Genomic DNA, 14,607 nt, shown 5'->3' with positions numbered 1-14,607 from the left:
TTAATTGGAGATAAGCGTCCCACAGACATTAGTGCCCAGGCTGGCTTTGAATCACAATCCTCAGATCTTAGTCTCCTTAGAAGCTAGGATTATAGGCATGAACCACCACATCTGGCACCATAAAATTTACATATGTAAATAGGAAACATTCTGTGTTGATAATATAGACATCATGGTTGAAGCCTATCATGCTATATTGGAGGGACAAAGTTGAGAATCAAATACTGGAATTCCTTTGGCTTTGGTTACCGGATACAATCAGTTTGTTACTCTGTGACTTCTTAGCTGGGAAAGGAGATAAGTGCAACAAACTGGTGGATGGTTGTGAGAAATGCCGTATATTCTCAGCTTTCTGGGGCTCATTTTTGTAGTATAGGAATTGCTAACATGAACAGCAGATAATTATCAATCTGCATTGGTTTCAACAGCTACTGAAAGCACAGAAGAAGGCCCAAAGAAGGGAACAAATGCTGAAACTTGAGGCTGAGAAGAAAAAACTTCGAACTATACTCCAGGTTCAATATGTATTGCAGAACTTGACACAAGAACATGTGCAAAATGACTTCAAAGGGGGCTTGAATGGTGCAGTGTATTTGCCTTCAAAAGAACTTGACTACCTCATTAAGTTTTCAAAACTGACCTGCCCTGAACGAAATGAAAACCTGAGGTAAGCCAATGAACAGCTTTTCTTAAACTAGAATAAAAAGCACTTGAATGTTTTTTAGGTGTGCGTGTATGTGTGTGTGTGTAGGACAGCAGTTCAAAGCCAAACCAGGCTGAAAAGTTCAAGAGATTCCTTCAGAAAGAAGAGATAGATCCTGTGACACCTACTTATTATCCAGGTAAGATGAGAAGCTTGACAGAGGCAGATCCAGCACTTGGCAGGAATTGAGATTCTGCCAAAAATAACCAGAAAACAAAACAGGTCTAGAAATGTGGTGTAACAGTAGAGTGCCTGCCTAGCAAGCATAGGCCCTAAATTCAAACCCTAGTACCACCAAAAAGGAACCACTGTGTACAATTAATATACACTAATAAACATAATTTTTATTGTAATTAATAGAGGGGTTACAGTTAGTTATATTCACCAGATAGGAGCATTACTTCACACACATTGATACCCCTTCTCATGTTTTTGTCCCCATTACCCTCCCCCACTCCCTCCCCTCATCTTGTTTTCCCCCTTCCCTTTCCTATTTCAAATAAACATATATGCAATATATCAGATAACAAGGTAGGATACTGTAACAATATGAAAATAATCAAGGGACAACAAAAGACATGAGAAATAACATAGTACATTAAGAACAACATTCACTCATTATATAGCTCTTGTTTCCATATCCTGGAGGTCTTTTCATTTAGCTTCATCCTATATGACCTTATTTATTTAGGTTTTGAGCTATTGTAATCCTCCAAGGTTTGTACTTTTACAAATGAGGGAAACCATTGAGCCTATGTTCCTTTGGTTCTGGCTTACTTCACTTAATACGATTTTTTCCAAGTCTTTCCATTTCCTTACAAATGAGATAATGTCGTTCTTTCTGATGGCAGAATTCCATTGTGTATAAATACCACATCTTGTTGATCCACTCATCAACTGAGGGACATCTGGGTTGGTTCCATATCTTTGCTATGGTAAATAGTGTTGCAATGAACATCATTGTGCTAGTGGATTTAGTATGTCCTTGTTTGCGGACGATTGGGTAAATGCCAAGTAGTGAAATTGCTGGGTTATAGGGGAGCTCTATGTTTATTTAGTCTTTTGAGGATAATAAACATAATGTTTTTTTAAAAAAAGGTTTTATTTGTGTGTGTGTGTGTTGGTCATGGAGCTTGATGTTGGGGCCTAGTAGTAGTAGTCCTTTGCTGAAGGACTACTACTTGAGCCACAGCACCGCTTCCAGCTTTTTCTGTGATTGATTGGAGATAAGAGTCTCATGGACTTTCCTGCCTGGGCTGGCTTCAGACTTCAATCCTCAGATCTCAGCCTGCCGAATAGCTAGGATTACAGTTGTGAGTCACCAGTGCCCAGATAATACAATTCTCAATTAGCCATGGATAGCTGCATGTATTTTTATTTCTGTGTTGATAGTCTATAATTTGCTTTCTCCTCACTTCAGTACAAATATAGTTGTTAGCAAAACATAATTTGAATAAGTTGCTCTCTTCAAAGTTTAACGTGGCTCTTAATGTTTTCATTGCATTTGCTTTCCCTTGAGACACATACTTGATAACCAATGATACTATATATAGTGGCAGCCTTAAAACTCTTAATCTAGATAAGTTGATTTGGTAAATGTAATCTTTATTTTAGTAACTTTAGAGAAAATTTTTATTTTTGAAGTTCTTTTTTTTTTTTTTTGGCCAGTCATGGGCTTGAACTCAAGATGTGGGTACTGTCCCTGAGCTTCTTTTGCTCAAGGCTAGCTAGCACTCTACCACTTGAGGTGCAGCACCACTTCCAGCTTTTTCTGTGTATGTGGTACTGAGAAATCAAACCCAGGGCTTCATGCATGCTAGGCAAGCACTGTACCACTGACCCACATTCCCAGACCACTTGGAGTTCTTAAATTGGCATTTAATCACCTTTTATACATTTTTCGTTTCATTTCCAAAGAGTAAAAGGGCAGAATGAATACTTGAATATGTTGACTACTGCTGGATTAAATTGCATAAACTGTACCAATCTGTGATATGTGTGTTCTGCTACTGCTTTTCTTGACAGTGTTGAAGACCAGATGGAACAGTCATCCTTGTGCTTTTGGGACCTTGTGGAAGGTAGTGAGAAGGCGGTGGTAGGAACGACATGTGAGTCTCTGCTCTGGACTTATACAGTAAATACAAAGCTTGATGTCAGGAAGTTTAGTATGGTATAGAGAGTCTATAAACTGTGGCAGTGCATCAGAATTTAACATGTCTGACAATACCATCCACCTTCATTGGGAGAATGGTCCCTTTGTTCAGTTGTGTTCAAAGCTTTTATTGTGTGGTTCTTGAGAAAGCCCAATGACAGTGCTCAGGCCCTGAGTTGAAGCTCCAGATCTGGCAAAAAAAAATGAGATTTTATGTCTTGACTTATTTAATAATAAGTCAATGTGTCCTGTTATGAGGCTTGAACTTGGGCATTGTCCCTAAATTTTTTCACTCAACACTAGCACTCTATCACTTAAGCCACAGCTTAGCTTCTGTTTTGTTTTGGTTTTTTTGGTTACTGACGATAAGAGTTTCATGGACTTTCCTGCCTGGACCAGCTTCAAACTGTGTTCTTAGATCTCAGCTTCCTAAGTAGTTAAGATTACAAGTGTGAGTCATTGGCACCTGGCTGATAGTTCTAATAAAATTAAATTATATTTCCTGTATAACCAAATAATAATACTTCAGCACTTAAAGAAAATGTAAACATGCACCTGTGTGCCTGTGTGTGACTATTCTTCCTCGTTCTTGTTTTTGGTCAGTCATTGGGCCTGAACTCAGGGACTAGATGTTATCCCTGAGCTTTTTTGCTCAAGGCTAGTGCTTTACCACTTTAACCATAGTGCCACTTTCAGTTTTCTGGTTGTTAATTGGAGATAACAGTTTCATGAACTTTCCTGCTGGCTTCGAACCATGATCCTCACATCTCAGCCTTCTGAGCAGCTAACAGGTGTGGGCCCCTGACACCTGCCCATTTCTATTGTCAGTAGTCCCCAGCTGGACACAGTTTGATGTATATCACTGAGGCACACAGTTATTGACATAGGAAACAATATGGATGAATCTCAGAATTATTTTGAGAAAGAAGTCAGATAGTAAATGAGTATTTTTTTTTCTTTTGTGGGTCATGGGGCTTGAACTTGGCCTGGGTGCTGTCCCTGAGCTCTTTAGCTCAAGGCTACCACCCTATCCTTGAGCCAAGGCCCACTTCCCATTTTCTAGGGGTTAATTGGAGATAAGAGTCTCAGATCCTTTTGTGGCCGGGGTGGCTTTGAACCTTGATCCTCAGATCTCAGTCTCCTGAGTAGTTAGTATTACAGGTGTGAGCCACTGTGCCCGGCGTAAATGCGTTTTTTTTTTTTTTACTTTGATAATATTTATTTTACTAATAATGTCAAATTTACTTAATGTGGTTCAGATAAACCGAATGGCCTCATTTCAATCACAAACCTTGTGTAAATTCTTGTAAACTGGTAAGTTAATCCATGGGATATTTCATCACTTCTACCTAGCCATCAGTGGTTAAAAGACATTGCTGATAAGACACCACGTAGTTTTAGAAAAGTTAAAATATGGTAAAGTATGTAATCTCAAATTGAATGTTTAAAATTCATAATTCATCAGCTTAAACAGCTGAGGGATGAGAAAATCGTTCATCTATGGGATTTCTAATACAATGACAAATGGAAATGAAACAAGGGAGTAAATAAGTATTTTTTATATTATTTCATTTATATGAAATTCTGAGAAAGTCTTTTGGTTACCAGGGACCTGAGGAATGGATTAATTGTAAAGGTACATGAGGAAACTTTTGGGAGTGGAGGTAAAAATGCTTTATATCACGGTTTTGCAGGTGGGAACATGACTATCTTAGAACTATGCAGTTAAAAATAAGTAAATTTTGTCTTTCAAAGACATAAATAACAGAGTGAAATCAAGTTATAGGGACTTTGCTTACTTTGATAATTATGTTTTTACTGGATATTTAAAATGAATTTGTTTTTAGATCTATACTTTGTAGTACACCAACTTTAATAGCACCTTAAGAGTTTTTTTGCTCATCTAATGGTGATGTGCTAGGAGTGATGTGCAGCTTAATTCAAGTAAAATATTTAATTATGGATTTTTAAAGTTATACTTTATGCTGGTCCTGAGACTTGAACTCAAAGCCTAGGCACTGTCCCTGAGCATTTTTGCTCAAGAGTAGTGTTCTATCACTTGAACCACAGCCCCACTACCAGCTGTTTTGGTAGTTAATTGGAAATAGTGTCCCACGGTTTTTCCTGTGTGTGGTGGCTTTGAACCTGTTGTCCTCAGATGTCAGACTCCTCAGTAGCTAGGTAGCCTAGTAGCTATAAGCATGAGCCACTAGCATCTGGCTTTAATTATGGGATTTTGTACTTGAAAGATACTTAAGAGACTGGGATTGTGGCTTTGTGGTAGAGTGCTTGCCTAACATGCATGAGGCCATGGGTTCAATTCCTCAGTACCACATAATCAAAATTTAAAAATTAAATTAATAAAAATTAATTAAAAAAATGTAAAAGATACTTAAGGACCTAGCATGGATGCTTGTAATCCCAGCCGAATTGGAAAGTGGAGGTTAGGAGGATTAGAGTCTGATCTTAGGCAAAAGCTTGAGACTGTCTGAAAAGTTCAGCTAAAGTGATAAGGGCTATTGGTATGGCTCAAGTGTTAAAGCACTTATTTAGCAAATGTAAGATCCTGAGTTTAACTCCTGTGCCATTAAAATACATTCTAAAACTTAGAAGCCAGTATGGTACATGACTATAATTACAGCACAGGGGAGCCTGAGGCAAAAAGATTGCGAATTCAAGACCAGCCTGGTCTACACGAGGAGTTCTAGTTCAGCCTGGACTAAATAGTGAGACCTTGGGGAAAGAAAAAAACCTTGAAGGGCTGGGGGCATGATTCAGTGGTAAGTACTTGCCTAACAAGTTCAAGGCCCTGAATTCAAACCTTAGTACTGCACCAAAAAAAGCAAACAAAATAAAACATAAGGGATTGTCCAAGATAGGATTCTGAATGGGTTATGTTTAAGGAGCTAATTCTTCCTTATCCAAAGCCTTAGTTGATGAGGAAAAAATAGTTACAGTGTTTGAAGGGCAGACGGGAAAAGTGCCTTCACTCTCTCTCAGCACAGGGAATCCATGTATGATTCTGTGATAGTAGTCTCTGACCTAGGATCTCTGGTGTTTAATAATTTTCAAATGGCAGAAATGGAAGCCCAGCTGGGAGTATGGCCTAGTGGTAGAGAACTTGGCTAGTTGGTACGAAGCCTTGGTTTCCATCCCTCAGTACCGCATACATGGAAAAAGTTGAAAGTGGTGCTGTGGCTCAAGACATACAGCACTAGACTTGAGAGAGCTCAAGGACAGTGCCCAGGCCCTGAATTCAAGCCCTAGGACTGGCAATGAACTAAAGAAAGGAAGGAAGTAAAATAAATAAATGAACAAACAAACAAATAAATGGAGGCCTAGATAAATGTAAGTGATTTGCTCACTTTTGAAATCTTTTTTTTCATATATTTTTATTGTAATTAATAGAAGGGTTACATGATATTTGCCAGATAGATGGTGCATTAATTCCCATACATTGATACCCTTTCACATGTCTTGGTTCCCATTTCCCTCTCTCCCACCCCCAACACTTTTGAAATCTTTATCTTGAAACATTCTTGTTGTTTCAGCATCAAATCAAGATGGACTACCTACTAGCATTTCATGATACCAATAATTCTGTCTTTCCCTTGTAAACTATATCCCATAATTAGAATAAAATAAGGATTAGGATATAATAAGGATTAAATGTAACAATATAATAAAGAATTCCTGTTTCTTAGAATTTTAATAAACTATGTGCTAACTAAGTCTTAATCACTCTTTCTTAGACAAACACATGAAAGATCTACTGTCTCAATTGCTGAACTCAGGTTATTTTGAAAGCATCCCAGTTCCCCAAAATTCTAAGGAAAAAGAAGTACCAGTGGAGGAAGATATGCTAATACAGTCAAAAAAGAAAAAACAATTATTGAAGACTGAATCTATCCAAGAGCCAGGTTTGTTGTAATTTCTGAAATTCTTTGGTGGTTGCATTTTTAATAATCAGTATAAGAATTTCTAGCATACAATTTGCTGCACAAGGGGGCATTTTATTGTGACATTTCCATTCATGTATACTGTGTATTCTAATCAGTCTTCTTACCCATCACCCTTCCTTGTCCCCTCCCCCTTCCTAATACCATTTCATCAGGTTTCATTGTTTTATTTTCATACAGTCTGTTTGACTGTATTCATCCTCTTTCACCCTTTAACTTAACACTGCATTTTTAAGCAGTCATGATTTTAATTTGTTGGGCTCTAGCTGCATGAAAATCATTACTTGATTCAAGATAAGCCTAGGTTTAGGAACAACTCTAGTCTTTGTTAAAATTTACAGAGTTGTGGGCTGGCAATGTAGCCTAGTGGTATCGTGCTTGCCTAGCATGCATGAAGCCCTAGGTTCAATTCCCTGGAACCACATACACAGAAAAAGACGGAAGTGGCACTGTAACGCAAGTGGCAGAGTGCTAGCCTTGAATAAAAAGTGTCCAAGGCCTCAGTGCCCAGGCCATGAGTTCAAGCCCCAAGACTGGCAAAACACACACACACACACACACACACACACACACACACACACACACTCACACACTTTACAGAGTGAACCCTAATAAAAATATTAGGTTATTATTATTTTTTTCTGAGAAAGTACATTAGTCCAAAATGAGACATTTGTAGAATCTGAGTGAACTGTTAAACCTATTGTAGGATAATTCCATTTAAAACTCTAGTCTAACTGTAAGTTATGGTAGAATCAAATACTATTGTAGAATGAGACTATAAATAACCTAAGGTTATTGTGTTTGTGTAGGAGGAAAACAAAACCTCGGAAAGGAAATACACTTCACAATTACCATTTTCTTGGAAAATAAATACTTTAAGAAAAAAAATTTTGCTTTCTGTTTATTGGGTTGGATTTACTAAACAAATAATCTTTCTATAGAGGTAAACAAAGCATGGCTTTAGGTCAAGTCTATTCCTGTGTTTCCTTTTCTCTCACTTTCAGACATTAATCTGACTTGGAAGAGGCTTTATTTATATTAAAAACTTTTTTTATTGTTAAGGTGATGTACAGAGGGGTTAAAAGGCTCTGTTTCAAGTTCAGATGACTAATTTTTGTGCCAAAAGACGTGAGCTATAAATTTATTTGTTCATTTATTGCCAGTACTTAGTTTTAACTTAGGGCCTGGGCACTGTCCCTTAGCTTTTTTTGCTCAAGATTGATACTCTGACATCTGAGCCACAGCTCTACTTCCAGTTTTTTGGTTGATTGAGATAAAAGCCTCAGGGGCTTTTCTATTTTCAAACTGTGCTCCTTATATCTCACCTTCCAGAGTAGCTGGGATTATACATGTGAACCACTGACACTTGGCTATAATTTCAATTTTAATAAATCAATGTTTGTGGGTAGGAGAAAATAATTTTCAATCAAGAATAAACTGATTTTGAAGTCCTGTAATCCCAGCACTCTGGAGGCTGAGATAAGAGGATCATGAGTTCTGAGGAAGCTTGGTTTATTGCAAAACCCTGTCTCAAAAAAACAAATTTGTAACTAAAACTTGAGCTTAGTGGGGTGTTTTTTTTTTTTGCATGTATGTATCTTTTCTTTGGACTTTTTTTCCAGTCCTGGGGCTTGAACTCAGGGCCTGGGCATTGTCCTTGGACACTTTTACTCAAGGCTAGTGCTCTGCCAATTGAGCCACAGTGCCACTTCTGGCTTTTTCTGAATATGTGGTACCGAGGAATCGAACCAGAATTTCATGCATGCTAGGCAAGCACTCTACCAGTAGGCCATACTCCCAGCCCTCTTTGGATTTTTTTTTGGTGGGGTGATGGAGTTTGAATTTGAGGATTTATGCTTGTTAGGTAGGCCTTCTACCATATAAGCCATACCTATGACTCACAATTGGGGAGAGACATTTGATTCAGTGACTCTCAGCCTAGTGCTTTTTGTTTTCTTTCTCAGGAGGATTAAACCAAGGCCTGTTCATGCTCGAGCAATGTTCTGCTACTGAGTTCCAACCCAGCCTTTGTACATGCTTTTGGCCAATAGGCAATCATTAGTATTATCCTGCAATAAGTGTACTTAATTATATTATCACATCCTCTGAAATATATTACTGGAATGATTCCAGTTGCAGTCCATCTAAAAACTTTTTATTAGCCATTATTATTGAATGTTGTCTTATCTTTCAGAGTGTCTTATGGAACTTACAGAGCCAGCAATACAACCACAGGAGGTAAGAGGCTAGTAAGTTGATGTTTTCTCACTGCACTTGTGAGGCTCTGCAGCCAGACTGCCTGAGCTCATGTCCTGCCCATGTAGCCCATTAATTTGTGACTTTGGACAAGACACTGCAACTATTACCTGTGTACCTAAAATGAGCATAATAATAATGTCTGATTGATGGTTATTTTTTGTAAGGTTTAAAGTAGTTAACCTAAGTTACTTAGATTTTTGATCTGACATATAGTGACATTTCAGTCACTATATGTTAGGTTGTTTCAATTCCTATGTTAGAATTTAAAGATATGGGGCTAGGAATGTGGCTTAGTGGTAGAGTGCTTGTCTAGCATACAAGAAGCCCTGGGTTTGATTCTACTAAGTACTAAGGAGTACCACATAAACAGAAAAACCCAGAAGTGGCACTGTGGCTCAAGTGATAGAGTGCTAGCTTTGAGCAAAAGAAGCTCAGGGACAGTGCCCACCCTGAGTTCATACCCCAGGACAAGAGGAGGAAGAGGAGAAGGAGGAGGAGGAGGAAGAGGAGGAGAGGAGGAGGAGGAAATGTGCAGCATTTTAATCTCTTAAGAATTTACTCATGTTGACAGGAAAAGAAAGTGTCTTTGCTCTTTCTAACTAACATGGAAATTTGTGGAACCTGAAAAGAATGGGAGATATAATTGATATATAGGGGAAATAAAGAAAAGGCTTTTAGCCTGGCACCAGTGACACATATACCTGTAAATCCTAGCTATTCAGGAGGCTAAGAATCACTGTTTGAGGCCAGCTGGTGCAGGAAAGTTCCTGAGACTTATCTCCAATTAACTTCCAAAAAGTGAAAAATAGAGCTGTGCCTCAAATAGTATAATATTCATCATCTTTTTTTTTTTTTTTTGGCCAGTCCTGGGGTTTGAACTTAGGGCCTGAGCACTATCCTTGAGCTTTCTCAAGGTTATCGATCTACTACTTGAGCTGTAGCACCACTTCTATGTATGTGCTTCTAAGGAATGGAACCCAGGTCTTCATGTTAGACAAGCACTCTACCACTAGGCCAAACTCCTGGCCAGAATGTTCATACTGAGCAAAAAGGTTAAATAGGAATATGAGATCCACAGAACAAGCCCCAATATTGGAACCTAAAATAAAAAGAAAGAAAAGGCTCATAATAAAACTAAGCAGTATAACTTCCTGAGTTTGAACTATACTGTGTTGTAACTTATTAAGGAGTCAAGTAGGTGAAGGGTCCTGTGGCTGGCAAAGGCAAAATAGTCTGGGTAAATCAAGGTTCTAAATGAAGCAATTGTAGTACTATATTGTATGGAAGTATTAAGTAAGTTAAAATTGCTTTTGAAGTATCAAATTTTATATATATGTTAATTGGGAGAAAAAGAATGAGCAAAGAAGTCAGTGAACATTTTCAAGTATTTCATGTCATCATCATGGCAAAGACCAGTGGACTCATTCTTTTTTTTTTTTTTTTTGCCAGTCCTGGGCTTGGGCTCAGGGCCTGAGCACTGTCCTTGGACTTTCTCAAGGTTAGAGCTCTACCACTTGAGCCTCAGCACCACTTCCGGCTTTTTTCTATGTATGTGGTCCGAGGAATCGAACCCAGGTCTTCATGCATGCTAGGCAAGCACTTTAACCACTAGGCCAAACTCCCGGCCCCAGTGGACTCATTAAGATGAATAGAGTGAACATTTAAGATCTATAAATACTGTGACATAAGTAATTATTTTTCTTGTTAAGTTTCTGAACAGACGCTACATGACAGAAATAGATTATTTGAACAAACATGATGAGGAGCGATCTTGGGAAGCAGATTTTTCTAAGAAACCAAATCTCCCTAAATGTTGGGATATGCTTAGTCGACCAGATGTTCTGGAGAAGAAACAGGAGTCCTTAAAGTCCTGGGATTCTCCTGTGAAGCACCAGGCTTCCTTAGAACAGAGGAAACAAGAGAGTCCCAAACTCCGGTTGACTCTACAGGAAGGACAGAAGCAGCTGCAAGAGATCTCTAAGTCTAAGCCACCTCCCAGCCAGTGGAAGCAAGAAACCCCAAACTCCAAAGCAGGACACACAGAAGAGGAGCAGAAGAAGCTGGAGAAACCAAAGCCCTGGTCCATTCCAGTACAGAAAGAACAAGAACCAAAGAAACAGACTCCAAAGTCCTGGACATCCTCTCTGCAGAGTGAACAGAATGTCAGCAAGTCATGGGCTACTCCGATTTGCAAAGAACAGGACTCAAAACAACCAGGGACTTCCAAATCCTGGGAAGACAGTGTTGAGAGTCAAAACCACGCTGAAACACCACCATCATCACATTCTCCACAGCCCTGGGGAGCAGCCACCACAGGCCTACCAAATGACCAGCTCCTGCCCGGGAAGTTGAATACAGAACCCAAAGATGTGAGTAGATTCGAATGTCTGCTGTCAGTAAAGGCCTACAGGAGATCATAATCGTAACCTTCTAGTTCTCTTTTCATATCAGCAATAAAACCCACATGAAATTAATGCAAGATACTTAACTAAAAAGTTGACTCTTTAGTTAAGTGTATAGTTAAGATTAGAATTACTGTTTTCCCTAGAACCTTGGAAATTTTTTTTTTTTGCCAGTTCTGGGCTTTAAACTCAGGGTCTGAGCTCTGTCAGGGTCTGAGCTCTGTCCTTGGGGTTTCTCAAGGCTAGAGCTCTACCATTGGAGCCACAGCACCATTTCTAGCTTTTGTCTATATCTGTAGTACTTAGGAATATAACCCTGGTCTTCCTGCATGCTAGGCAAGTACTCTACCACTAGGCCAAAGTCCTGGCCCCAGGACCTTGGAAGTTTTAATGTAGGGTATCTTGGAGTCTACCTTGATGGAATGTCTACAATTACAATTTTTTTTTCCTGTTGTGGGACTTGAACTCAGCGTCAGTGTGCTTTCCCAGAGCTCTTACACTCAAGGCTAGTGTTCTGTCACTTTGAGCCACAGCTCTATTTCTGGTTTTCTGGTGGTTAATTGGAGATAAGTCTCATGGGCACTTGTGGCTCACACCTGTAATCCTAGCTACTCAGGAAACTGAGATCTGAGGATCGCAGTTCAAAACCAGCCCAGGCAGGAAAGTCGGTGACTAATCTCCAATTAATGACCAGAAAACCAGAAGTGGTGCTGTGCCTCAAAGTGATAGAGTTCTAGACTTGAGCTGAAAAGCTCAGGGACAGTGCCCAGGCCTAGAGTTCAAGCCCCATAACTGACAAAAAGAAAAGTCTCATGGATTTTCCTTCCCGCCCTCCCTTCATTCTCTCTTTCTTTCTTTCTTTCCTCCTTTCTCTCTTTCTCTCTCTTTCTTTCTTTCTTTCTTTCTTTCTTTCTTTCTTTCTTTCTTTCTTTCTTTCTTTCTTTCTTTCTTACTTTCTCTCTCTTTTCTTTCCTTCCTTGCCTGCCTGCCTGCCTGCCTGCCTGCCTGCCTGCCTTCCTTCCTTCCTTCCTTCCTTCCTTCCTTCCTTCCTTCCTTCCTTCTTTCTCTCTTTCTCTCTTTCTCTCTTTCCTTTCTTTCTTTCTTTCTTTCTTTCTTTCTTTCTTTCTTTCTTTCTTTTTCTTTCTTTCTTTCTTTCTTTTTGTCATGCAACTTGGATTCTGAGCCTGGGCGTTGTCCTTGAGCTCTTCAACTCAAGGCTGCTGCCCTACCCCTTGAGCCACAGCACCACTCCCATCTCTCTTTCTTTCCTCTCTTTTTGTGCTGGTCCTGGGACTTAAATTCAGGGTCTGGGTACTATCACTGAGCTTTTCACTCAAGGCTAATGCTCTACCAGTTGAGCCACAGCTCTGCTTCCAGTATTTTGGTAGTTAGAAATAAGAGTCTTATACACTGTGCTGCCCACAATGGCTTCAAATTACTATTCTCAGAGCTTAGCCTCCTGGATATCTAGAATTACAGTCATGGGTGACTGACACACAACCCCTGCTTTATATTTCTGTGCTATTTTAAACAATGGCTTTCTAAGTCTTTAGTCCTCCACCAATGTTAGGAATCATTAGTTTGGGGAAAGCAAAGCATTGGGTTTTATAACTAAACTACCTTTAGTTCATTTTTGTCTTATGGAAAGAAAATTTCACAGTTACTAGTTATATGATTTTTTTTGAGACAACAGTTTTGCTGTTGGTATTCAAGCTGGCCTCACACTTGTGATCTTGTAACTCTTCTGCTTCACCCCCTTAAATGGTGTGACTCCAAGCATTGTGCTCATCTCTTTTTGGTTCACCATTATCTTTCTTTTTTTTTCAAGGCATAATATTTATCTTCTATACCCTTTAGAAGATTGATAATTGCATTTAATTCACTCGGTATCTACTATACAATAATAATTGTAGTGTGATAACTTTTGAAAATTGTATATTGAAAAGCCAGTTTAAAACCTCAAGAAACTCACTGGGTGCAGTGGCTTTCGTCTGTAATCCTAGCTACTCAGGAGGCTGAGATCTGAGGATCAAGGTTCAAAGCCAGCCAGGGCACAAAAGGACCTGAGACTCTTTATCTCCAATTAACCTCTAGAAAACAGGAAATGGGGCTTGGCTCAAGGGTGAAGAGGTAGCCTTGAGCTGAAGAGCTCAGGGACAGCACCCAGGCCCAGGGGTATGGTGGTAGCCTTGAGCTGAAGCGCTCAGGGACAGCGTCCAGGCCCAGAGTTCAAGTCCCCCCACCCTCGCCACAAAAAAACCCTCAAGAAAACTGTTTGAAAACCCTAACTTGAAATTCTAGTAGGTCTAACAAGGCCTTTACCATTCTAGAATATTGATAGCATGCTATGTGTTGGGTGGGATGCTTAGTTGAAAAGGCCGGATTTATATTTAATTTACGTTTATGGCAAAGAGAACATGATAATTTGTCATAGGTGTGTGTGTGTGTGTGTGTGTGAGAGAGAGAGAGAGAGAGAGAGAGAGAGAGAGAGAGAGAGAGAGAGAGAGAGAGAAAGAAAGAGAGAAAGAAAGAGAGAAAGAAAGAGAGAGGGAAAGAGAGTTACTAATGCAGTTTTTGTCTGCCTTTGCAATTTCCGCTTTGCCTGGAAAAGCAGATCCAAAAGACTATATAACCCAAAGTTAACCACTACAACCAGTACTTTCTCCCCAGAGAGGCCCTCTGACAGGCATGAATGTTTATCTGGTACTTGTAAAGAGATGTTGATAAAGATAGGCATGCCACTAACTCTGAGAAGTAATTGTAAAGTCTAGTATTCTAGGTTTTTTTTTTTTTGCCAGTCCTGGGCTTGAGCTCAGGGCCTGAGCACTGTCCTTGGACTTTCTCAAGGCTAGAGCTCTACCACTTGAGCCTCAGCACATTTTTGGCTTTTTTCTATGTATGTGGTACTGAGGAATCGAACCCAGGTCTTCGTGCATGCTAGGCAAGCACTTTAACCACTAGGCCAAACTCCCAGCCCCTAGGTTTTTTTTTTTTTAATTAGAAATATACAACAACTTTTAGCATTTTAGCATGAGAACTAATCACTTTATAAACATAAATAGCCCCAAAGAGTGTACTTTAAAACAAAATGTAATAATATATTTTCTTTTTTTTTTTTTTTTTGTCAGT

General features: G+C 39.3%; 1 protein-coding gene across 1 annotated transcript in view; it reads left to right on the top strand.

Annotated features, from left to right (window-relative positions):
- Window positions 1-14,607, top strand: part of Caprin2 (caprin family member 2) — a 59,756-nt gene that overhangs the window by 17,078 nt on the left and 28,071 nt on the right. The window contains exons 5-9 of the mRNA XM_090319286.1: window positions 429-667; window positions 2,729-2,811; window positions 6,608-6,775; window positions 9,012-9,055; window positions 10,786-11,445. Coding sequence (XP_090175412.1) covers window positions 429-667; window positions 2,729-2,811; window positions 6,608-6,775; window positions 9,012-9,055; window positions 10,786-11,445 — 1,194 coding nt within the window. The remainder of the gene's footprint in view (window positions 1-428; window positions 668-2,728; window positions 2,812-6,607; window positions 6,776-9,011; window positions 9,056-10,785; window positions 11,446-14,607) is intronic.

This window comes from Megascapheus bottae, chromosome 2 (genome assembly GCF_031878675.1).
Source record: "Megascapheus bottae isolate mThoBot1 chromosome 2, mThoBot2.hap1, whole genome shotgun sequence".
In the NCBI taxonomy this organism is placed as follows: domain Eukaryota; kingdom Metazoa; phylum Chordata; class Mammalia; order Rodentia; family Geomyidae; genus Megascapheus; species Megascapheus bottae.
This window is presented reverse-complemented; position numbering and strand designations above follow the sequence as displayed.